General features: G+C 36.4%; 1 protein-coding gene across 6 annotated transcripts in view; it reads right to left on the bottom strand.

The window, feature by feature from the left end:
* Window positions 1-26,755, bottom strand: part of EXOC6 (exocyst complex component 6) — a 146,644-nt gene that overhangs the window by 71,059 nt on the left and 48,830 nt on the right. For all 6 annotated transcript variants that reach the window (XM_058671949.1, XM_004583528.4, XM_058671945.1 and 3 more), the window contains 8 exons: window positions 21,080-21,284; window positions 13,654-13,809; window positions 10,746-10,814; window positions 9,321-9,404; window positions 4,954-5,000; window positions 4,736-4,856; window positions 3,245-3,316; window positions 656-753 (listed from right to left, as the gene is read on the bottom strand). In XM_058671949.1, coding sequence (XP_058527932.1) covers window positions 656-753; window positions 3,245-3,316; window positions 4,736-4,856; window positions 4,954-5,000; window positions 9,321-9,404; window positions 10,746-10,814; window positions 13,654-13,809; window positions 21,080-21,284 — 852 coding nt within the window. The remainder of the gene's footprint in view (window positions 1-655; window positions 754-3,244; window positions 3,317-4,735; window positions 4,857-4,953; window positions 5,001-9,320; window positions 9,405-10,745; window positions 10,815-13,653; window positions 13,810-21,079; window positions 21,285-26,755) is intronic.

The following is a 26,755-nucleotide window of genomic DNA, read 5'->3' as shown; positions in this document are numbered from 1 at the left end:
TGTCATAAATGGTAAAGCCATTATGGAAAGTAGCATGGCAGTTCCTCAAAAAAATAATAAAAGATATGTTTATTGTATAATTCAGTAATCTGCGCCTGGGTGTAAATGCAAAGCATTTGAAAGCACGATCTTGAACAGAAATTTAGATTCTCATGTTTACAACAGCATTAGCCAAATACAGAAATAACTTAAATCTCCACTGACAGGTGAACAGATAAAAAAAATGTAGTATATACACATTACTTAGCATTTCAAAAAGAAATTCTGACACAGGCTACGATATGGATGAACGGGATGATGAGATTAGGCTAAAGTAAAAATGATCCAGACATAAAAGTACAAGTTTTGCAGGATTCCACTCATATGAGGTACCTATAGTAATCAAATTTGAGAGACAAAGTGGTGGTTGTCAGAGGCTTCAAAAAGGAATAAACAAAGAGCTACTGTTAAGTAGATTCAGAGGTTCCATTTGGAAAGATGAAAAACTGCAGGTGGATGGTGATACCCAATGTCAACAATGTGAATAAACTTGACACTACTGAAATGTTCACTTAAAGAGTAGTAGAAACAACAAGCTTTATGCTACATGCATTTTTTCACAATATGCAAAACCAATTACTTTAGCTCCTTACCTACTGCATTAAGCATGACTCACCTGAAAACTCCAGCCCATTTCTTAAGCAGTGTTTCATTGTATTGATCTCTTATTTCAAATAAAAGGTCAAAGAGTCGGTTCACTGGGAAACCATATCCCTAAATTATTTTTAAGAAAAGCAGATAAACAAGCATATTAAAATATTCATAAAAATGGGGGGTTACTAGAAACTCCAGAAAGCACACACTCAACTCACTGTATGATGTCCTACTGGCTTCTTTTCCTTGACCAAATAAGCATGCTAATTAATTAATTAATTTACCATTTTAAAACTAAAAAAGTTATCCCTAACTTTCTGTGCTACAGGCTGTCTCCCTCTGTCATTCTTTTCACAGTCAAATATACAAACAAAATTAAATTCCCAATCTCTTATTCATTTATTTTGTTATAAAAAAATGTCACAGATTATCTCTTATATAAAATTGAATGATCTCACTCTCTCTGACCTCTCTTTGTTGGAAGTCAACAAACTGCTTGATTTTATCTTCTTTACAAATCTCTTTCAAACCTATCACTATTTTCTATCATCTACCCACATTTCTATCTTCCAGAAATATTCCTAGTGCCACTGCTGTACTTAACAACCTCAACATCTCTTGCTTAAATCATTACAAGAGTCCTTCAACTGAAATTTCAAGCATGTGCCACTTTTAAATAGACTGTCACTCTTAAAATTACCATTCAAAAGTAAGAATTGTGATAATATCATTCCTCTGGTTTAAAACTACAAAATGCACATAGTGCTACAGCTCCCTCTGAGTGTGTCAAGCAGGTTTTCCAGTATTCTACTGTTTCTTTTACTTGATTGTGCCTTTTAATAGTCTGATTTTCTTTGAACTATATCAAATACTCAAGATTCAGATGCATCCAAGTGCCAGTTTACAAAAAGATGGTAAATTTGCACTAGAAAACAAATCAATGCTCATGCCTATACTGAGAAAGTCTTGCTTAATGAAAGATGCCAATTATGCTAAATTAGACCTGTACTTAGTGACACGGTAATTTATATTCTGATGTATGCTACTATTATGAACCTAGTAAAAACATTTCAAACTAGTAACAAGCAGTTTGAAGACAAGTGGTTCCTAGATGACACTTTGAGTGGCAACTCTTCATATCATTAAGGATATTAGAAGTTCCTCAAGTTACTTAGAAATGAACCCAACAAATGAAGGCAGTCCTAAATAAAACACAGCTGTTATCCCACAGAAAACTCTATCACAAACATATTTATCATAAAATTTATGGAAAAAAACAAAAATCCACACTAAAGGAGTTTGTAGAATATTGCCCCAGGTTTAAGAATGAAGTAGACAACTATTACTCTAGGATGGATGCAAAGACTCATGATGAAGCAACTTATTTAGTTAGTATTTCCCATCACACACACACACACACACACGTACATGAAGTCCTACGCTAAAAGATGTCCTAAAAGAAGCAAAGAGAAGAATGACACAAAAGTCAAATATATTGGGAAAATAATGCACAGTCACCTCCCTTATGGAAACTCACAGTTTAAATTTGCTCCAAGAAAGGGTTAGGAAAAGAAATATTTTATTTCACTTAACATCTCTGAACACTTTGATCACAAAATCCTTTTTAAAAGCAGCATCGGGCTTGGCAGCGTGGCCTAGTGGCTAAGGTCCTTGCCTTGATCCCATATGGCTGCTGGTTCTAATCCCGGCAGCTCCACTTCCTCTCTGTCTCTCCTCCTCTCAGTATATCTGACTTTGTAATAAAAAGAAAATAAATCTTAAAAAAAAAAAAGCAGCATCTATCATATTTAAGAAAAATGCAAGTTACTTCTAATTGCAAAATCCCAATGATTTAAGCATGAAAACAAGATAGAATTAAGTGTTCATTGTGGATGATCAAAAAAGGGGAGTTAAGATAGAGATATTAAAACTTAGAGACTGAGAAAAATCAAAAGTACTAAGATTTGAGACAATTTAATCTTATTTTTCATAAGAAAACAAACTCATAAAGTTATTTTCTCAGTCACAGAATATATGTCTAACTTGAAATTAGAAAGAAAATCAGTATATACAGATTCCAATGTGTTTCTATATAAAGTATCACATTTAAAAAATCAAGTTGGGAAATTAATAATCATTAAATCCATTTCACAAAGTTTTTTTTCTAACCTCATTTTCTAAAGTTTAGAGAACTTACAGACCCAGAATTAGTCAACCACACAACTGGAGCAAAAGTCAGGGTATACACTGCATGATCCCAAAGCCCGTCCTCCTTACTGCCTCCTACTTATCAGGTTTTTAACTTTAGTTCAGAGTTCTTTCTGCTGTGCCATGTGTTCTTTCTTTAAACTGCAGAAATACTTTATATATTCTAACTGAATGGTAGATGTTTTAGGATGGTAATATTTCCTGAATTCTATCAGGGCTGCTTAATTTAAAAAGAGCATAAACAGTCCTATGGGATAGAGGAATACCAATATGTAAGTCAACATTTACTATTACTATTAATAATTACTACCATTAATCCACAAAAAACTAAATGAGCTCAGTCTACATTTTGTATACCATCAAGTGCTCAAAACAGTCATTAATTGAATATCGTATCACTTACTTGCAAAGTATCTGCAAATATTACAATAAGATTCTTCAACTCCAAAACAAGATCAGGATCAGTACAGTAGGACTGAGAAAGTAGGGGATAGATGGGTATGATAGCAGAAACAGAAAAAAAACAGTAACAACAAAACCAGGGTTACTTTCTTAAAATGTAAGATATAAGAACCTGAAATTTTTTCTTTTCATATTCCAGACTTGCAGTAAGTTTAAAATCTGGGTTAGTTAGGTCCAAGTCTGGTTTTCTTCTATTCAGTCTAAATTCTTAGGAAGAGATCATAATATCATACTCCTTTTTTATACAATATGATAGGACTAAAATAACTATAGTATATGCAAAATAAACTGGTCAAATAATAAGACTTATATTTTAAAAGTCTTTATTTTAAGCTGAAAAGATGCTTTACACAGAAACCATGCATTTTTATTATTCTTGTTTTGTTTATTCTTCATCTTGATATAAGGTTTATTTTTTCCAATATAGGAATGACAATTCAAGTGTTTTCATAAAAATTGAGACAAAACTTGATTTCAAAAGGACAGTGAAATTTACTACTCCTTTAAACGCACCTAACGTGGCTTCGAATGTGATAGGTTCCACCGCAGACTTCATAGGTGAGTCATGAATTAACATAAAACTGTATAATTCTAGATACTCAGAGTTAGCCATGACAAAACATACTGTTACTAAAAAGTAAGAAAAAGTTGTAGCTTACCAGTGTATCAAGAATCTACATTCCTGATGAATAAAACTGGAGTCCATAAAGTCCAAATCACCCAAGTTAAGAATTCTCCTTTAACATCTTTGAAATCTTTACCAATTATAGAATCATTATGAATACTACAGTACAAAAATTAAAATATGGGGATATTTCCCCGAAAGCAATCTATTAAAATTATCTTACGGAAAGGTCCAAACTGACCAACTACTGTTTTCAAATCTTTCTATAACTAACATATTATTTACATAAACAGCATTAGAAAAAGATTTGATCAATAATTTTATTTAAATTTCAAAAATCCTCTCACTATATAAAAATTTACTAGTTTAAATGAGTTCAGATTTTGAAAACTGCAAATTTTTAAGCAATTCATAATTGTGGTGTATTACATTACTGTAAATTATAAACATAAAAGAATACGTTCTATTGAATTTTAATGGTGGAGTTTATCTTATAAACAAAGATTTTGGAATGATCATTAAAAACCCTTTCTTCACAGTGAATGAAGAGGTCAGTTGAGACTAATGAGACAAGCTTAATTCTTCATTAGCTATAATGCTACAATAGAAGTATCTTGGGAAGCCCCAGCTATTGGCAAAACCACAGCCTGGAATTACCAAAGAAAAGCCTGACATTATTAATACTTACAAATAGCAATGACCAAAAACACAGAATAAGGGAGGTACAGCATTTCTTGATGCTATATAATTCAAAATCTCTTGAAGTAACTAAATTAAAATTTTAGTATTGTGAATTGTCTGACTTACTGAATGAGCTCTAAGGACAGCAATTATCTTTGAGAGGGCCATGTTCCAAAGTTCATCAGTGTATGCCCTGGTTACTAATCCTTGAGTTACGTGTAAAATGTGATCTTCCACCACAAAGAACCTAAAAAGAGTAATTACCAAAACAGCAAGTGGTTAAAAAAATTATTCCCAGAACTTAACATAAAATTAACCATCTAATTTCCATATTAGATACATACCCTACAATTTGTGTGAAGTATCTTCTATAGCCATCAACTGTTTCGTGCTTTAAATGAAAGATAACAATCAATTTAAACCAATAAATAGCAAAACATAAAAGTTCCAAGTCACTATCACTTTATTAACAAATATTGAGAGCCTACTCTATGGCACATATATTTTTGGGCATCAAGGATATATTTGGAAATAACAAAAAATCTTTAGCCTTATGAAATATAAATTCAAAAGGAGATAGACAAGACACAAGTTACACGCTTGTCCTGTACAATCTAGTCTTGATAAAGCCCAGGAAGAGCACCTCCCATCCACTTCTCGTTTCTTTTCTCTCTCTCTTTCTGGGTAACAATAGTGATTATTAGCAGGCAGTGGGGCAAAGAGTAATGTACTGTCCTATAATTTTCTATCTTTACATATTTTCACAATGATGAAATATTACTATGAATATATTTGGTAAGTTATTTGTAATGATTTATTTATTTGAAGGGTGAGGAGAGGGAGATCTTTCATCTGATTGTTGACTCTTCAAATGATGGTAATGACCAGGGCTAGGCCAGGTTGAAGGCAGGTACCAAGAGCTTTATTCTGATTGCCCTTATGCGTGCAAGTGCCCAAGTTTTTGAGCCATCTTCTGCTGCTTTCCCAATCAGGTTAGTAGGCAGCTGGATTGAAAGTAGAGCAGATGGGACCCAATTCAATACCTATTTGGGATGCCTGCTTTACCTGTTACATTATAATACGGGGGGATTTATTAATACTTCTTAGCTTTAAAATATTTTACCAAATGTGTTATATTTCCTAGTAATTGCTTTATAATATGGTATGTTAAAAAAAATCTTCAGTGTTTCAGGTGAACTTAAAAAGAATTTGCTACTACAATTGTTCAAAGAAGATTCTGTAAATCAAATCTTTCAAGCATGTTCTATCTTACTGACATTCTCAGTCTATAAGACACTAAGACATACATAAAAAGCCACTAAGATAGTGGATTTTTCTACTTCTAATAGTTGTAACAACTTTCCTTCAAATACTTTAACTTCATCAAATGTTTGCAGGTTTAGAATTACCATTTTTAATTTAAAGGCACAAATATTTCTTTTTTTCTAATTTTTTTAACCTCTACACAAGAAAGTATACACTCAGCTTCTACTCCTTTACTGGTTACTCTAGAAATCAATTATTCATTCTTAAGTAATCAACATATATAACTAATTAGTGTTTATTCTGGACAATTTAGACACTGTAGTTTAATGTCCCTAATTTCCATTGCCATTTGATGTTTATGCTACTGTTATATATATACATACATATGTATATACATATATACTTTCTTCTTACTGCTTAGTTTTTACTTCATAGTCATAACTTTAACTCTGTAATCCGGCTGGATTTGGAGGGGAACAGGGAAAACTCCAGGGAGAGAAGACTACAGGGTAGTAACAGCAGATGGGCTAGAGGGGTGCTATCCTTAATCCTGCTGTCAAGAGGAAACACAAATCAGATGCATGAGAGTTTACAATTGGTGATACTAATCTCTTTGTTACAGCTTGCCATTTCAGACCCATAGTTTTCCACAGTTCAGCCACATGCTTGCCACCCAACTATAAACCTTGGCAGTCCACATGAAAAATTAGGAACCATTTGTGTTGGGTACAGTTTTTGCCATGAGTAAGACCCCAGAACCTCTATGCTTCAGGGTGAAGTGATCATCCTCCAGTTTCCTTCTGCACATGGTCTTGCCATTAGTGCTGTCATGGGTGTGAAGTCACGCCCTGGCATATAAATCCTGGGGTAATCCAGTGAAAGCAGGAACCCTTATCACCAATGGTTCTCTCCATGCTCAGAGCATGGAAGTCTTCTGCTCTCTCTGGAACTTTGAACAGTGATGCTGAAGAAAACAATGGGCTGTCCATGGCGGGAGCATGTAGCTCTGAGTAACAAGGGTGTCTGTAAAGTGCTGCCATGCTGTACAGTTCATAAACTGTACTATTCTTTACAGTCTATATGATAATACATATTTGTACTTCCTTTGCTATTCATTTTTCTCATGTCTCACTGTTCCCTTTTCCTTTATCATTTCCTTAGTAAGAGAGTCTTGGTGGCAAATGCTAGTCTTAGAAAATGTCCGTCTTTGGCTTTGCTTTATTTTGGATCAGTAATTCTTTTTCTCAGCATTGAAAATGTTTTACTGTTTTATTAGGAAAATGTCTTTGTATACTTAAAAGATCTTCTATTTGTCTTTTAAAAGACTTACTTATTTTTATTTGAAAGGCAGATTAATAGAGAGGAGAGGCAGAAGAGCTTCAATCTGCTGATTCATTCCCCAAATGGCAATAACAGCCAGAGCTGAGTCAATCAGAAGCCAGAAGCCAAAAGGCAAGTTTTTTTTTCTAGGTCTCCCATGTGGATGAAGGGTCCCAGGGACTTGGGCCATCCTCCACTACTTTCCCAAGTCACAAACTGGGAGCTGGATAGGAAGTAAAGCAGCCAGGACACGAACCAACACCCAAATGGAATGTCGGCACTTGCAGGTAGAGGATTAGCGAGTTGGACCATTGTGCCAGCCCCGGTATTTTGTTTTTAAAGGCAAGTTTATTGAGGCATAATTTATACATAGTAATTTTTTTAGATATAGAGGTTTTTCTACATGTAAAGTTCAGGGAGTTTTGGCAGGTATGTAGACAGTTACGTAATCATCCCCAAAATTAAGATGCAGAACGTTTCCCTCTCCAGGTTCTCTTGTGCCCCTATGTAATGAATCATTCTGCCCAATCCCAGCCCTTACCCACAACTGATCCATTTTGCCCTACAGTTTTTCCTTTTGAAAATACCAAATAACAGATCATATTGTACATAATGTGACTAGATCTCAATTTTTTCAACTAAAACAGTTCTTGAGATTTGCCATATAACTGCATATAACAATTTATTTGTAGTACTAATTAGCACTTAATTATGTAGATTATAAAATTTATTTATTTTATTTTTAGTTCTATTTATTTTAGATGTACTGCAATTTATTCAGTAATTAACAGACACTCAGGATTGTCTCCGGTTTCTGAAATTTATGAAAAAACTACTTTCATTGTCTTTTTTTTTTAAATTTTACTCATTCTAAGAACTATGTAGTAGTATTTCATTATAGTTTTATTTTATATTTCCTTGGTGAAAAATTATTCTAAACATCTTGTCGCATCTCTCTTATCCCTATATTTTTAGCTGTTGTATTACACAAATTCTTTCTCTAGTTTGGACACATGTTCTTTCTTGCACATGAGTTTTTCCAAACATTTTCTCCAATCTGTATCTTGTGTTTTCATTTTCTTGAAAATGGCTTTTGAAGAGCAAAAGTTTTAGACTGTAACAATTAACTCAGCATTTTTTTCTTTCTTTTATGGTTCATGCTTTATGTATCTCACAAAGAAAAATAATGCTGACTCAAGTCACAAGCATTTTACCCTATTTTTTCTTTCCTGAAAGTTTTATAATTTTGGATTTTATTTGTAGGTTTGCAAGCCATTTCTTGAACTGTTAAATAATATAAGTTATCATTAATTTTTTGCATATGGATCATTTATTTCTCTGTGGGTAGAAGACAGACTTTGTATAAATTCAAGTCTTGTGTATTTGATAGAATCTGTTTTATGGCCCATAATATGACCTGTTATGGTTAATGTTTACAGAAATGTGAAAAGCAAATGTTGCTTTTTTGGCCAGAGTATTCAATAAAAGCCACTAACAAAAAGACACTTAGATGCTGGCTGATAATGGTGCTTCAATCTTTTTCTGTAACATTCCACAATTCCATTATAAGGTTTCTGAGAATGTATTTCATTTTACTTATACTTCAGGTTTTTTCTGTAGATTTCTATTTCTTATCTGCCCTAAAAATTTTTAGTAATATGACATTAACTCATAATTTCTCTTCAATAGTTATCCTGAGGTAAATGCTACATTCATTGCTCCATTAAACCAATGTGAATTTCTGCATTCATTTAGCTTTTCCCGGCTCATGGTTTGTTACATATTCAGATATATTCAGACATAACTTTTACAATACAATTCATTTTTTTTTTCATATGCAGTTGCTATAAGTTTCAGCAAACATATCTTCTCATGTATTTTTTACTAGGGTCAAGTTTTTCATCCACTTAGTTTTTGGCCTGACTACTTTCTTGCCAGATCTTCAGTATGTCTCATGAAAAGACACTAAACAGTTGGTTCACTGCTGCACTCTTGGCACCTACACCAATGATTAGAATGGCAGATAATAAATAGTTACAGTTGAACAGTGACACAAGATCTGAAGAAATTAAAGTAACACAGAAGGTGAATAACAAAACCAATCCACAAACTTAACATAACTTACCATACTTGACTGTGGCTGCAATACTAGTCTTGCTTGTTTCTTTCTTTGTTTTCGGTAATAATTTTCAAATGTTTCCTCATCACCCTAAACAATGAGAAGTACACACACTCACACATATACACATACTTCTACCACTAAAACAAATACTTCATTACCTCCAAGAGTCTGTTTAAATTCTTTATCTGGACTATAAATGCTGAATGGCACTTCACATTGAGGGTCAAGAACAACTTGTTAGCATTATAGTACAAAGACCATTACGAAGAATAAAAAGTTCAAATGATTTCATATTTACCCAACTTATCACATAGGCTTTATGTATTTTTGACTGATCAAATCAAACTGGCTATCAGGAGTGAAGGAGATTAGTTATGAACATGCTGCAAAAGATGTGCATGACCTGTGGTTTTCTTCCATCTTCTACTTCATCTCTTGCCACTCCTTAACTGTCAGCATATCCAATATACTAGTCTCTCTTCATTTCCCAGTTTTTGTGTTAAGCTCCCCATGAAATATGCTTCCCAGTTTCCTTTCCCCATATGATTTTTACTTAACTTCAGTGACTCACCATAGGTGTCACTTCTCTAGCTTTAGAAGGCTTGTTGTTATTACCCAAATCAACCTGTACGTCCCTGTCATAACACTTACTTTTCACATTGTGCCCTAGTTTCCTGTCATCCATGTGGGAGACCTAAGAGCTAGCATGTACTAAACTTGGGGAATATGGGGACTTGTTTCTTAGAATACAGAATACTCAATAAACGAATCCCAAAATCTGTTTGATGAATACCTAAAGCAATATGTGGAGTCTGCCTTATGAATTTTTAATGATAATAGCAAGGGTTTCCAAGGAGACTTGGATTGGAAATTTTGGGGAAATAACTGATCCTGTTTTGTTTGTTGTTGCTTGTTTTGTTCTGTTTTAATAAAAAGGGCATGCCTAGAAACTCTAGTTTACATTCACAATAATAGCTCTTTTCTAAATGTTGGCACTTTGTTCAAATCCCCTTAAAATCCTTTTATGCTTTTTGTTTTAAAGATTTATTATATTTGAAAGAGTTACAAAGGTGATGGGGGAGAGGGAATGAAGGAGAAAGGGAGAGAGGAAGAGATGGAAAGAGCGAGAGCTTCCATCCGCTGGTTCACACCCCAGATAGCTGCCAAAGGCCAGAGCTGGGTCAGTCTGAAGCTTGGAGTCAGGAGCTTCTCTCAGGTTTCCCACAAGGCCTTGGGCAATCTGTCGCTGCCTTCCCAGACCACCAGGAGGCAGCTGGGTTGGAAGTGAAGTCACTGGAACTTGAACTGGGATCCTGGCATTTGCAAGGGATTAGCCAATTGACCCATTGCACTGGGCCCACTTAGCACAAATTTTTTGAAGACTCTTTTATATACACATATTAACATATAAATATAAAACACACTTACCAAAACAGAATAAATGTGTAAACATTGGTAAACAGGGGAAAAATCAACAAGATCTTGAACAGTTAAGACCTGAAAAAAAAGATTTTTTTTTAAACTTACAAATCAAACTATTAGTCAACTTTTTATTTTATTTAAAAAAAATTGTTTTTGGTCTTTTTACTGGTCAATTCCTGGAATGTAAGTTAAAGAAAGCAATTCATGGACTTTGTCTTGCAACATTTATCCAGTTTCCTCACAGAAAGCACATGATATAACACATGCCTTTTTAAATATCATATTAGCATTTATTCAGTAGTTTATTCTTTAAATGTTTATTATCCTTGTTGATTATTTTAAATGAACAAAAAAACTGCATAAGGACACTTCCAAAAGTTCATTGAAACTATAATTTAAATATAAATTTATTTTTGAACAGAAATTTTTCAAATCTATAATACAAAGGGTCTACAAAGAGCTCATGGAAAAAATATATTTTTAAGAAGTATGCATAAATTACTGGCATATTACATCTTTAATATATTTAGTGATTATTAGAAAATTGCTATGAGTAACTAGAGACATCCTACTTTTTCTCTGGTAAAAATTAATATGGATTTATGATTTAGCCATAGACAAAGTTTCTCCCACAAGGTACTAAGTTATACAATTTCTTACTATTGCATTGTATTTAAAACACTGTCAGAACCACTCCAGGGGCTGCTAACAGGGAAAGAACATAGCCACTTGAAACTATAATGTCCATAAAGTTGTATCCTGAATTTTGGAACCTTATAAAATGTAAAAAACCCTACAACTAATGAAATATAGTAGTTAAAAATTCTCAAACTTGAGAAAGACATAAGTGAACTCAAAATACTTTCCAAATGCTATTTATTAGGGAAAATGATAAAAAAAAAACCGCACTAATAGTGGAATGTGGGTGTATGGTTGCGCTGGAACTACTAGCAGCTAGATATGTAATACACACTAGGAAAAATTAGGAAAGAAGACTAGATGGCGCATTTTCACAATTTTTACCTTCAAGGAAGAAGAGAATACAGAGATCCTCTAAACATTAGGAAAGAACAAGATTTCAGTGTATTAACCAAGGCACAGGGACTATGTCCACATTATCTTTCTAAAGCTGTTCACCTGTCTGTATTCAGTACAATAGCACACACCCACTGCATATGCACACATGCCTATATATTTATAAATACATACATGTATGTCAGTGTGTGTAGTCTATTCCTATATCTAAAATAAAAATGTACCTATGGAACACTAAGCTGTTGCCCAAGTCACATGGTTCTAAAAAAAAGTTCTTATGGCAGAAGTTTAGCACCGGGCCTAAGATGCTACTAGGCTGTCCGCATCTCGTATCAGAATGCCTGGGTTAGATTCCTGGCTCTGCCTCCAAATTCAGCTTCTTTCGTCATTTTTTTAAGATTCATTTATTTTTATTGGAAAGGCACAATTAGAGAGAAGGAGACACAAAAAGATCTGTTCACTGGTTCAGTCCCCAAGTGGCCGCAACGAACAGAGCTGAGCCAATCTAAAGACAGGAGCCAGGAGCTTCTTCCAGGTCTCCAATGTGGGTGCAACTGCCATCCTCAGCTGCTTTCCCAGGTCACAGACAGGGAACTGAACGGAAAGTGGAGAAGCCAGGAAATGAACTGGTGCCCATATGGGATTCTGGTGGTTGCAAGGCGAGGATTCAGACAATGAGCCATTGTGCCGGGCCCATTAGCTTCCTTCTAATGCATACCTGCAGGCAGCAGGTATGGACTGAGTCCCCAAATCCCAGTTCAGCCCTTGCTCAGCACTGGCTGTGGCAGGCATTTGAGGAGAAAGTCAGTGGATGGAGGCTTGCTCTTGCCATCTGTCTCTCCTGCTATTTCTGCCTCTCAAATTTCTTTTAAACACTCAAGAAAAATTTCAAATTTATCATAGATAAATCTTTTTATGGAGGATTTACTTACTCATTTGAAAGGCAGCATTACAGAGAAAGAGGGAGATACAGAGACAAAGAAGAGAGAGAGAAATTTTTCATCTACTGGTTCACACTCCAAAAGGCTGCAACAGCTGGGGCTATACCAGGCCAAAGGTCTCCCATGTGAGTGGAAGAGGCCCAAGCACTTGGGTCATCCTACACTGCTTTCCCAGACACTTTAGCAGGGAACTAGACCAGAAGTGGAGGAGCCAGGAATTGAACAGGTACCCACATGGGATGCTAGTGTCACATGTGGCAACAACCTACAACAGCACAATGCCAGCTCCCTACCACAGATAATTCTGACTGATCACTGCAAAAATGTATACTTTTACAAATTATGTTAGAACATCTAGGTTCAACTATTTCTAACTTATACTTACAACCTGTAATAGTCTTCTGTCAATTTTATTTTTCTGTCAATTATGTAGTCTAACATTTCAGATGACTCAATTGCTATAAATTCATTATAACATAGGTTTACTTTGTACATGACAAGACTATGAAACAAAATGTATACTATGATCCAAAAGAAAAATGTACACCCCAAAACAGATAAAGAGGGCCCGGCGGCATGGCCTAGCGGCTAAAGTCCTCGCCTTGAAAGCCCTCGCCTTGAAAGCACCGGGATCCCACATGGGCGCCGGTTCTAATCCCGGCAGCTCCACTTCCCATCCATCTCCCTGCTTGTGGCCTGGGAAAGCAGTCGAGGACGGCCCAAAGCTTTGGGACCCTGCACCCGTGTGGGAGACCCGGAAGAGGTTCCAGGTTCCCGGCATCGGATCGGCACGTACCGGCCCATTGCGGCTCACTTGGGGAGTGAAATATCAGATGGAAGATCTTCCTCTCTGTTTCTCCTCCTCTCTGTGTATATCCTGGCTTTTCAATAATAATCAAAAATCTTTAAAAAAAAAACAGATAGAGAAACCTTCTTACCTCCTCTTCATTCTCATCTTCATCCTCAAGTACATGTTTCAATGTAATTTCATTCCTTTCTCCTGGAATTCTTTCATGATTGCTATAAACATTCTTTCCAAATTTCATATTACTTTGCTTCTGCAGAGCAACACTGAAGGTCTTCTGGTGCTGTGCCTATTACAAAGGGAGAAAAAAGTCAGACTATTTCTACTTCTATTATAGTCAAAATTAGTTAAAATGTATGGTCACTGTATATTCTCTTGGATTTCTGTAGCTAGGAACTATTGTGATATCACCCTGTTCATTCACTCTTCCTTTATGAACAGTCTTTAAGCATTTACCAACTTTATTCCGAAAGACTAAGAATTAACTTTTGGTTTTGTTCTCTTGTGTATTTTTTTAAATGTATTTTTATTTTGAATTACGTGGTACAATTTCATACAGTCTGTGCTCATTTTATTCCTTCTAGTTCCCTAAATTTTCCTGTTTTTAGCTTCTTGAAATTCATTTAGATTACTGAATTCAGCCTTTATTTCTTAAATTACAAATTTAAGATTATGAATCTCCCTTTAAACATAATTTCTGCTCATCCTACAAATTTTGATTGTCCTACTTTTTACAATCCCATTCAATGTGTTTTCTGTTTTCAATCCATAGGTTATTTAAAATTTTATTCTTCATTTCCAAAAGCACAAGGATTTTTAATTACTTGTTACTGGTTTCTGGAGTAATTCCAATGTGTTCAGAGGATACACTACTGCTTCAGTCCTTTCAAATTTACCAATATTTTCCATGTGGACAAGAATTTAATTTTGGTAGGTGCTCTTGAAAAGAATGTACATTGTGCAATTATAGAAGGCACTTTTTCATATGTGTCAGTTAAGTCATGGTTGTTAATCATATTATTAAAGGGTCTATTTCCTTAATCATTGATGTATTTATTTTTGTCTGCTGGCTCTACTAGTTACTATAAGGAGCAAACCCTCAACTGAACATCAATACATGATAGAGTACATAAAAGAGTTATATATAGAGAGAAAGACAGAGAGAGATTGTCCACCTGCTGGTTCGCTCCCCAAACAGCTACATTAGCCAGAGCTGCGCTGGCCTAAAGCTCAGCTCCAGGAGCTTCCTCTGGGTCTCTCCATGGGTGCAGGGGCCCAAGGACTAGTCCTCTGCTGCTCTCCCAGGTACACTAGCAGGAAACTAGATCACAAGTGGAACAGCCACATCTCCAACTGGCATGCATATGGGATGACAGTGCCACAGGTGCTGGCTTTACCATTGATACCACAGTACCGGCCCCCAGCACATTTTTTTTCACTCTGACTTTTAACCTAATAGACAACCAATGCAAGGAGACTATCAGCCAGCAATTGGGTCAATTACCATTTATTTCATAAGAAAAAAACTGAATTAGTGCTATAAAGGCATAGTAACATTAATCATATTATAAAAACAATTCATTTAAATTCACAAAATGATAAGACAGCAAATACACATGACAACATAGCCATATTTACATCATGTTAATGGCAGAAAAAATGACTCAAGGGATGTCTTCAACAGAAAGGTGATGTAGTAAGCTTGGCATAAGTTCTGCTTTGTAGTTTCTATTCATTATAGCAAAGCTCTTCAGTCTACCAAATACTTAATTGAGATGAACAAAAATACTATCAAAAGTAAACTGAAGGGCCAGCACCGTGGCACAGAAAGTTTAGCTACTGTCTGTAATGTCATCATTCTGTATAGGCAGCAGTATTAGTATAAGTTGCTCCACTTCCAACCTAGCTCCCTGCTAATGTACCTGCGAGAGCAGTAGAAGCTGACTCAAGGTCCTGAGCCTTGCATTACCCATGTGCAAGTTCAAGTCCTGGCCGCTCCATTTCCAATCTAGCTTCCCATGAGTGTGGCCAGGAATGCAGTGTATGAGAGCCAAAGTACTTGGACCCCTGTCACCAATGTGAGAAATTCTTTTGGAGTTCCAGGCTCTTGCCTCATGCCTGGCCCAGCCAGGTTTGTTGTGGCCATTTGAGGAGTGAACCAGCAGATATCTCTCGCTCCTTCTCTCTGTCTTTCTCCCTTTCTGTCTCTCCTTCTCTATAATGGTCTGAATTTCAAATATTTACATAAATAAACATTTTTAAAAGATTCACCTATTTTTATCTGAAAGGCAGAGTTACAGAAAGAGACAGGTCAAGAACTCCCATCTGCTGGTTTACTTCCCAAATGTCCACAAGGGCTAGGGATGGGCCAGGCCAAAGCCAGGAGACTTTCTTCTGACTCTCCCATGTGGGTGCTGGGGCCTAAGCACATGCGGTCTCTTCCACTGCTTCCCCAGGCATATCAGGAGGAAAACAGATCCCAGTGGAACAACTGGGTCTTGAAACTGCGCTGATAATGAGATGCTGGCACTGCAGGTAGTACTTTTACAAATTATGTCACAACACTGGCTCCATACAAATATTTTAAAACTGATTTGAAAATCAGATTTTCTAATGATCATGTGTATTAGCAACTAAAAATTAATTTTGAAAAAATATATATCACAAGTCTTTTATCACTAGAGTACAGCTCCAATTTTATTAACATAAATCACATGTGCTAATTTTCAAAATCAGTACATCTTCAAATAGTAAGCTACTGAACAAAAGCAAATTAAGAAAGAGTAACCAAACACCAGAGATCATCTATGAATCCATTTATTTGAAATATATAAGCAGGTAAATCCACAGACATATAACCAGAAGAGTTCCCCAAGATGGAGGACTGGGAATCTTAACAGCATGGTTTCTTTGTGGGATGATGAAAATGTTCTGGAACTAACAGAAATGATGGTTGTCGTGCTTGGAGTGGCAATATTGGCAGCAATCCATAACTAAACTATCAAAACCACTTGAGCAAGAATCTCGGAGCATGTCCCACATCAGGGACCTGGGACGGGTGGGAGACTGGGTGGGGTTTCTCCCTTAATATCCCCCTTTACCTCAGATACAAGAAGGAAACAATGTGGAAATAATAGTCTTACACACTCTCCTGTAGCCTGTAGCCCTTGAACCTTTTTACCCTAATTAACAATATAAAGATTGTCAAAAATATAATTTAAAAAAATGTATGTTATGACAAGAAAAAGAAAGGATGGTTGTCTAACATTTACTAATTACAGGTAAATTATTTACTTTAAAATGCTTTTGTTATCTGAATTTCATCTCAATAAAAAAGAAAAACAGCAATAGTATACTACTATGCAAAGCTAAACTAATTAAAAGATGTAACAGAAAAATCTTATTTATAGTAATCCCTTAAAAAATCAAAACAGGAAGTGTAAAGCGTTCAAAGACTTTAAGGAAGCAATAAAGCAAATCAAGGCTGGTATATCAGAAATTAAGAACACAGTAGAGCACATAAAAGTATAGTGAAGAGTCTCCAAAATAGAATGAAGCAAGCAGAAGAAAGAATCTCAGATTTGGAAGATATTTCCTGTCATCAGAGGGAAGCAAAAAAAAAGCTGGAAGCACAGCTGGATCAGGCCAAAAAAAAGTATTCAAGAATTGAAAGACACTATTAAGAGGCCAAATATAAGAGTTATGGGAGTCCTAGAAGGTGCAGAAAGAGAAGCTGAGTTTGCAAATGTATTTAATGAAATAATAAAGGAAAAATTCCCTAATCTGGAGAAAGAATTTGGAAACAAGATCCAGGAGGGGCGTAGAACTCACAACAGGCTTGACTAAAAGCAAGCTTCACCAAGACACATGATCTTCAAGCTCTCTTCAATTGAACATAAGGAAAAGATCCTTAAATGTGCATGTGAAAAAAATCAGTTGACATATAAAGGAATGCCAATTAAACTCACAAGAGACCTCTCACAGGAAACTCTACAGGCAAGAAGAGAATAGAGTGACATATTCCAGATTCTAAAAGAAAAAAATTGTCAACCCAGAATAACATATCCAGCAAAGCTTTCTTTCGTCTTTGAAAATAAAATAAAATTCTTCCACAGCAAAGAAAAGTTAAAAGAATATGCCTCTTCCAAACCTGTACTACAAAGGATACTTCAAGATGTTCTCTTGACAGAGAAGAGGAATAGCACCTACCAAAACCAAACGCAAATGTGAAGACCATCCCAGTGAAATGACAACAGAAGGCTAAACCAATGAACAGCCCATTCCTAAAATGACAGGACCAAAGTACCACCCATACATATTAAACTCTGAATGTAAATGGCTTAAGCTCAATCAAATGTCATAGATTAGTAGACTGGATTAAAAAACAAAACCCATCAGTTTATTGTCTGGAGGAGACACACTTCAACAAAGATCAGCAGAAACTATATCGCATGGGTTATGCTGTTTTCTGTTAGTTTCATCTCTTCAAAACACTTTCTTCTGATTAAATCATGCAGTAGCATCATTTTCTTCAAGAATGTTCTTGATTTTCATTCCTTCAGCTACATGTTAGTCATTTAATAGCATGTTATTTAACTTCTTGGTGTTGTTAATTTCTTTTTTCTCTCTGATGTTGATTTTGTTTTGTGGTTCTTCATTTAAGGGGATGTATAGTAGCTGTGTAATGGAGAGTGTCATATCTAGTAACATGTTATTTAACTTCATGGCATTGTAAATTTCTATTTTTCTTTCTATTGTTGATGTTGTATTATGACTTTTCATTTAAGGGGATGTACAGTAGCTGTGAAATGGAGACTAATATCCAGATGTGAGGATGCAGTGTGGTATGCATTTCTACTTCCAGACAAAGATGGACTTACAATGAAACTGTTTACTGTATCTTGACAATAGGATTCTGGACTCTCTGCCATTGTCCATGCCCGCAATGATGGACATATGACTGAGTATGAAGAACTATACTTTAGTAATGATATAGAGGAACTAGGTGGGGGGGGGGAATTGGGGAGGGGATTAGAGAATATGGAACTGTATCATAAAATGATAATAATAAAATGTTAAAATAGGAAGTGTAGCTCATGTACTTATTACTGGTTTCCTGTGATAAATTTCTTTAACAAAATATTAACAGATGTATTTCTTTAATTAGATTTTTAAATGCAGTATGTAATACTTAAGGTAGAGATTGGGCTAGAAATCATGCTGAGCATGGCTTCATTTATGCAGTGTTATAATTATTAGAACTCTTAACAGCTAACTCTTGGAAATTAGTTAAAATATAATCATTTCTAAAAGTTTCAGTATTGAAAATTTCAAATATGAGCAAAATAAACAATACAGTGAATTCCCAGTTACTATTACTTACCTTCAACAACTATTATTTTTGCTTTCTTGTTTCATCTACACATTTATTTATCTACTCACTCTACACGTAACCAAATTACTCTTTTCTCTGAGTAAGATTTATACACGAACGTACTTTAAAAAGTTCAGAGAAAAATGCCTGTCATGGAAAAAACTGCATGGATTTCAAAATTTTTTGCACTTAAATAAACTTAGCTTTTGAAAAATCACCTTAATTTACTTCTTTACTGATTTATTTATTTATCTGAAAGGCAGAGTGACAAAGAGAGACAAAGACAGACAGATCTTCTATCCACTGGTTCATTCCCCAAATGGCCACAACAGTCAGGAGTCTGGAAGCCCTTCGGGGTCTCCTGTGCGGATGACAGAACCCCGAGCACTCAGGTCATCAGCCATTGCTTTCTCAGCTGCACTGGAGGCAGCCAGCACTCCAAACTAGGACGCTTGTGTCATAAGCAGCAGCTTAACTGCTGGCCACAGCACTGACCTTACCCAATAGACCTATCTAATGATAATTATCCCTGAACACTCTGAAGTTCCTTCTGCAGTAAAATATACAGATCTCATGTATTTTGTCAAAAAAAAAATTATCATACATTTCCAACTTCTGAGAAAATGCACTTTTGTCCTTTCCCAGGTACTCTCCCCATCTACAAGCAACTACAGTTTTACCAGGATTGTGTTTCTTCCCTTCACCTTAAATTAGCTTTTCCTGCTTTAGAACTGTATATTAACATAAGCCACAGTTTATGACATTTTGGTTTAACTTTTGTGGCTCAATATATCTGTGATATTTATTTGTGTTGCTGCATTATCAGTAATGTATTCTTTTGAGCTGCTAAGTAGTATTCCACTGCAAGAATATATTATAATTAGTATTTCCATTCTCCCTTTGATCGCATTGAGGTGTCACTAATTCTGTGTCACCTAAACAAACTCTATAAACATTAAGAGACTATATTTTCATTTTTTATTGATATAACCTGGAAGTAGAACTGCTGACTCTAAATGTATTACTTTTATAATACTCAAACATTTTCCTATTGTTTGCCTACTTGTTTCTGAACTTAAGATTTTTTTTTCAAGAGTTATTTATTTTGTTGGAAAGGCAGATATACAGAGAAGAGGACAGACAGAGAGCAAGATCTTCCGTCCATTGATTCACTCCCCAGGTGATCTCAATAGCTGGAACTGAGACAATCCGAAGCCAGGAGCCTCTTCCAGGTCTCCCATAGGGGTGCAGGGTCCCAAGGCTTTGGGCCGTCCTCGACTGCTTTCCCAGGCCACAAGCAGGGAGCTGGATGGGACGCAGGGCTGCTGGGATTAGAACCGGCGCCCATATGGGATCCCAGCGTGTTCTAGGCAAGGACCTTAACTGCTACACTATCACACCAGGTCCTGAACTTACGAAATTTTAATTCAAAGTTAATACTTCTAAATTTATTTTTATAAAGATCTATTATTTTTTTAATTGGAAAGTCAGATTTACAGAGAGGAGGAGAGACAGGAAGATATTCCATCCACTGATTCACTCCCCAAGCAGCCGTAACAGCTGGAGCTGAGCCGATCCGAAGCCAGGAGCCTCTTCCGGGTCTCCCATAGGGGTGCAGGATCCCAAGGCTTTGGGCCGTCCTCTACTGCTTTCTCAGACCACAAGCAGGGTATGGAAGGGAAGTGGAGCAGCCAAGGTATGAATCAAACCAGCGCCCATATGGGATCCCTGCGCATGCAAGATGAGGACTTCAGCCACTAGGCTACTGTGCTTGCCCCAATACTTTTAATTACTTCTAAAGATGGAACAATTTAGAACGTTAGAACAAAATGCTCCCTACCTCACTCTGTGTCTACCACTTGTTAGCTAATTTTAGAACCACTGTGGCTAACAATAAAGGGTAATACAACTTCGCACATATGGAGAAGACTGCTGAGAGTTTGGTTGGTGAGTAACTAAAGATTTTAAGTGACTTAATTAAACTGACTTAATTATACTGACTTAATTAAACAAGGAACAACTATAAATTCAAAGAGAATATTAACAAAAATCCATCCTGAACAAGAACCAGAAAAGATAAAAAAGAGTAAATAAAAATGTTTTATAAACATTAAAGTGAACTTTACATGTAGTTTATATCCCAGATTATTAAAAAATAATGGATGAAAATTATTTTTAATCTCACCTGTTTCATTGCTGTTTCACCTATTTTGTCAGAATGTTTTCGAATGCTTTCCAAAAAGTCTTTGAGATCAGACATGGAGATTTCTTTAATATCCTCACGGAGTTTAGGAAGATTTTCTATCATTAGCTGACAAAACCGGTATTGACTAACCCGAGGGAAGTACACATTCTCTAATTGCTCCATAGTTTTTAAGGCAGAATAATACCTGTGATAAATTAAAAAGAAAACTCTATAAAAAGTGCTTATCACATGTATTTTATAAGCAAATGCAAGTCATTAAAAAAGCTAACATTCTCATCAAAAGCCACAGTAGGATAAGGTGCCTGGCACAATGGCTAAGGTGGCAGTTCACCCGCCCGGGCTGCCTGTCAGGTTGCCAGGGTTCTGTGCCTGCTTCTGCTCTCGATGCCGGCTTCACGCTAACGCACAGCCCGGGAGCAGCAGTGAGGCTCAAGTAACTGGGTTCCTGAGACCTGAAATGAGTTCCCAGCTCTGACTCTGGCCCACACTGCAGGCAACTGGGGACTGAATCAGATGAGAGTTCTCTAACCCTGTCTACATCTTTCAGGTTGAGTCTCCTCCAAAAAAAGGCACAGTTATAGTTAAAACAAGTAAAATTAACATCAGTTTCTATTTACTAATCCATAAATCACATGAACAAGTTGCAAGCTGAAAATTCATGGCTCCACTAACATAAGCTTCCTTAGTTTATTTCATCTAAATTTATAACACCAGGAGCGCTACCACAGTAATTACAATATTTGCTAGACATTACCACAATTATCACTATATATATGCATATATGTAATATATAATAGTTTCAAATTTCTACATTACATCACTTATTCAATAGTAATTTGACTTGCAACTTCATATTATCTTACCTATCACAATATCTATCAGGTTCCAAAAAAAAAGTATACAGCACAGACTTATTTCTAATTAAAGTAAAATGTTCAAAACTCCTTTTGGAAAAATCTTATGCTACTTGTTTAGAACAATTAGAAACACTATTAAGTGTCACAAAATCCAGGTTAAAAGCCACTGACCATCTACCACTTATTAAGGCATACTGTGACTGAGAAGTATACCAATTAGTAAACATAGTCCGTGCCCTATGACACGGATATATAATTTCATATGCTTAATTTTCCTTAGACAACTATTAGATACATGCCTATGGCAAATAATACTAATAATATTCTATAGGTAAGAAACCATGTTTACAATAAGCAAAACTAACACTCAAGCATGTTAATGTAATTAAAATTTTAATTACCTTGACATAATTGATATTTTAAACTTTATTTATTTTTTATTTGAAAGACAGAATAACTGAGAGAGGAAAAGATGGAAAGAAAGAGAGACTCAAATTCTGTCCTGTCTGGGTCTCTATATCTTAGGATAGGAGTGACAACTTCCAAGGTTCTTAATACTGGACACTGGAAGTTCCTCATTTCCAATCTTATTATTCTTCTTATTAATTTATAGAAGTTCTTTATACATTTTAGCCATAAACCCTGTCAGAAAACAACTACAAACATTTTTTTTCAGTCTATAACTTGTTTCTTTTCCTACAGATATCTTTAGATCAATGGAAATTTTTTTAAAAGATTTATTTTCTATTTGAAAGGCAGATATACAGGATCAAAGGAGAAACAAAGATTTTCCATATGCTGGTTCACTCCCAAGTGGCCACAATGGCCAGAGTTCAGCCCATCTGAAGCCAGGAGCTTCTTCCGGATCCCATGCAAGTGCAGGGTCCCAAGGCTTTGGGCCGTCTCCAACTGCTTTCCCAGGTCACAAGTAGGGAGCTGGATGGGAAGTGGGGCTGCCAGGATACGAACCAGTGCCCATATATGCAAGGACTTTAGATACTAGGCTACTGTGCCAGGCCCATGAATGGAAATTTAACAGTTTAGTATTAATCAATTTTTACAGTTGCATTTTAGAACTTGTTTAAAAAACCTTCCTTAACAAAAGATCATAGAACATAATCCTACATTTTCTTCTTTTTTTTTCCTTAAAGATTTATTTACTGTTATTGCAAAGTCAGATATACAGAGAGGAGGAGAGACACAGAGGAAGATCTTCCGTCTGTTGATTCACTCCCCAAGCAGCAAAACTGGCCAGAGCTGCACTGATCCAAAGCCAGAATCCCAGAGCCTCTTCCGGGTCTCCCACATGGGTGCAGGGTCCCAAGGCTTTGGGCTGTCCTCAACTGCTTTCCCAGGACGCAAGCAGGGAGATGGATGGCAAGCGGGGCTGCTGGGATACGAACTGGCGCCCATATGGGATCCAGGCACGCGAAAGGCGAGGAGTTTAGCTACTATGCTATTGCTCCAGGCCCATTTTCTTCTTTTTAAAAAGTGTTTATTTATTTGAAAAGCAGACTTACAGAAAAAGAAAGAAAGCTATCTTTTATCCACTGGTTCACTCCCCAACCACAGTGACAGGACCAAAGCCAGAAGCCAGGAGTTTCTTAGGTCTGTCATCTTCTGCTGCTTTTTCTAGGCACATTAGTAGAGTTGGATCTGAAGAGGAGCAGCTGGGACTTAAACTGGCCATAGGGGATAATGGCACTGTGGCATAGCTTTACCTGCTATGCCACAGCACCAAACTCTACAAGTTCCTCTAAAAGCTCTATTACTGGATGTGGAAAAAAAATTTTAAGTTCGCACATATGAGAAGTTTCTTTAAAAAGATCATAGAAAATACACTATAAAAAAATCATTCATGGACTGCAAAGCCTTCCTGTACCAAAATAATTTTCTTTCAATTCCATTTTCCATAAAGTTTTGCTAGTTCCCTCATATAAAACTACAGTAATAAATACAATGTGGTGAATATGAAAGGACTGACAATTTGGTCAGTGCACCCACCCAAATGCAGTTCACTTATTCTGACCAAAGTGCAAAGCTATTCAGTGGGAAATGGATAATGCTTTCAGTAAATGTTGCTGGGACAACTGGACATGCACAAGAAAGCAATCAATAACTCTAAAAGACTAACTTTCAATTTTCACAAAAATTAATTCAAAATGGGTTATGTGGCTCTAGGTAAAACATGAAACTCTGAGAGTCTACAACATACCACAGGAGGAAATCTAAGTTTCATTTTGGTGATGAATTCTTAGAAATTACACCAAAACACAAACCACAAAAAACGGCAAGTTGAACTTCATTAAAATTAAAAATGACTGCTCTGTAAAGTCAGTGTTAACAAAATTAAGACAAGCACAGAGAAAAAAATATCAAACTCCATATCTGATAAAAGACTTGCATTGAAATATATGGCGTAAGCCATCCCAGATACTTCAGGCATCTGGGGAGTGAGCCAGCAGATCCAAGTGCTCATTCTTTTTCCCTCTCTCAACTACATACATACACAAAAAAATTTCCAATAAAACTTATATATAAAAAAGCATAAGCAGAATAACTGGAAAGTCACTTCACAAAAGAAAACAAACAAACAAGCTAAACAGTAAATGAAAACATACTCAACACTCAACATCAGTCATGGGAGAAATACAAACTGAACTCCAGTGAATTGCTCTTCCATACTTATCAAAATGGTAAAGCCAGGATAGAATGACTAATACCATATGTTCATGAGGCTGTGGAGCAAATGAAATTCTCATACAATGATTGGGTAGGGGCATGTGTGAACGGTACATCTATTTTAGTCATTGCAGTTTCTCATAAAATACACCATGCAACCACGTTATAACCCAATAATTCTACTCCTATATGTTTACTAAAGGAAAATATGCCTGCAAAAATATCTGTTTTTCATTGCAGGCATAGTCATAACACCCCAAAACTTGAAACAGCAAAAAATACACTCTAATCAGTGAATATACAAACAAGTATTTACAATCATGTGTTAATCGGCAGTGAAAAGAAACAAACTACACAACACATTACTTTCAGAACTCAATCCAGATCTCCCATGTGGGTGACAGGGACCTCCTTTTTGAGTCATCACTTGTTGCCCCCATGACACATAGTATAAAGAAGCTAGAATTGGAAATGGAGTCAGGACTCAAACTCAGGTATTCCAAAACAGAATACAAGTAATTCAAATGGTATCTTAACCACCACATCAAACACACTTGATGGTGGCGGCTTCTAATATTTGAAGATTTTATGCCTGGTTCACACATACTGAGTATCAGCTATGAGTATGAATAAGTAAAACGACCAAGTAAAAAGATTCAACAGAAATCAAAGAACACTCAAGATCAAGCTCAAGATTCAAATTAAGGAGTCATTTGAATATAAACCTAGATTTTTAAAAACAAATTTGAAGTGATAATAACTAATAAAACTTTTAAACACTGTGAAAATCAAACCAAATACTTCTTTTATTAGGATTTAGCCACTAAGCCACTGAACCAGGCTCAAACCAAACACTTAAGAACGAGTATGATTCTGCAGATCGCCAGTTTGCAACCTCTGATTGATCATCAGTTACAGCTTTTGTTCATAGCACCTTTAAAAAAATTTATTTTAGGGCACGGCGGCGTGGCCTAGCGGCTAAAGTCCTCGCCTTCAACGCCCCGGGATCCCATATGGGCGCCGGTTCTAATCCCGGCAGCTCCACTTCCCATCCAGCTCCCTGCTTGTGGCCTGGGAAAGCAGTGGAGGACGGCCCACTGCATTGGGACACTGCACCCACGTGGGAGACCTGGAGGAGGTTCCAGGTTCCCGGCATCGGATCGGCTCAGCACTGGCCCGTTGCGGCTCACTTGGGGAGTGAATCATCGGATGGAAGATCTTCCTCTCTGTCTCTCCTCCTCTGTATATAGCTGGCTGTAATAAAATGAATAAATCTTTAAAAAAAATTATTTTATTTTATGTATTAAAGTAAAACAGTGGGGCCCAGCATGGGTACCAGTTCTAATCCCGGAGGCCCCGCTTCCCATTTAGCTCCGTACTTGTGGCCTGGGAGAGCAGTTGAGGACAGCCCAAAGCCTTGGGATTCTGCACCCACATGGGAGTCCCGGAATAGCTCTGGGTTCCTGGTTTTGGATTGGTTGAGCTCTGGTCGTTGCGGCCACTTGAGGATGAATCAGCGGATGGAAGACCTTCCTCTCTGTCTCTCCTCCTCTCTGTATATCTGACTTTGCAATAAAAATAAATAAATCTTTAAAAAAACAATGAAAGAGAGAAATAATTTTCCATCTTCTGGTTCATTCGCAAAATGGCCAGAATGGTAAGGCTAGGCCAGGCATAAGCCGTACCCTGAAACTCCATACAGGGCTCCTATGTGTGCCATTTCCTGCTGCTTTCCAGGAACATTAGCAAGGAGCTAGATCTGAAGTAGAGCAGCTGAAAACTGAACCAGCAATCAGACATGGGATGCTAATGTTGCAAATGGTACCTTAATCCACTGCCCAGCAACACTAGCCCCTATATCCATTCTCCTTATCATTAACTCATATAAACACACATACCCTTACAACAATGTGGCAGGGTAACATAAAACGAAGGAAAGAGAAGTGAGGTTCCAAAACCAGTGAGAAGGCAGACTGCATGCGTGATTTTAATCTTCACTTCATGAATCCAAAAAAAACAACAGTAAGACAATTTCTTCAAAAGCTCAAGAACACTCGAGAGGAGAGAAAAGGGCAGGCAGCAGGAACGTACAAGGAAGCTGTAAAGATCATCAATC

Source organism: Ochotona princeps, chromosome 13 (assembly GCF_030435755.1).
Source record: "Ochotona princeps isolate mOchPri1 chromosome 13, mOchPri1.hap1, whole genome shotgun sequence".
Classification (NCBI taxonomy): domain Eukaryota; kingdom Metazoa; phylum Chordata; class Mammalia; order Lagomorpha; family Ochotonidae; genus Ochotona; species Ochotona princeps.
This window is presented reverse-complemented; position numbering and strand designations above follow the sequence as displayed.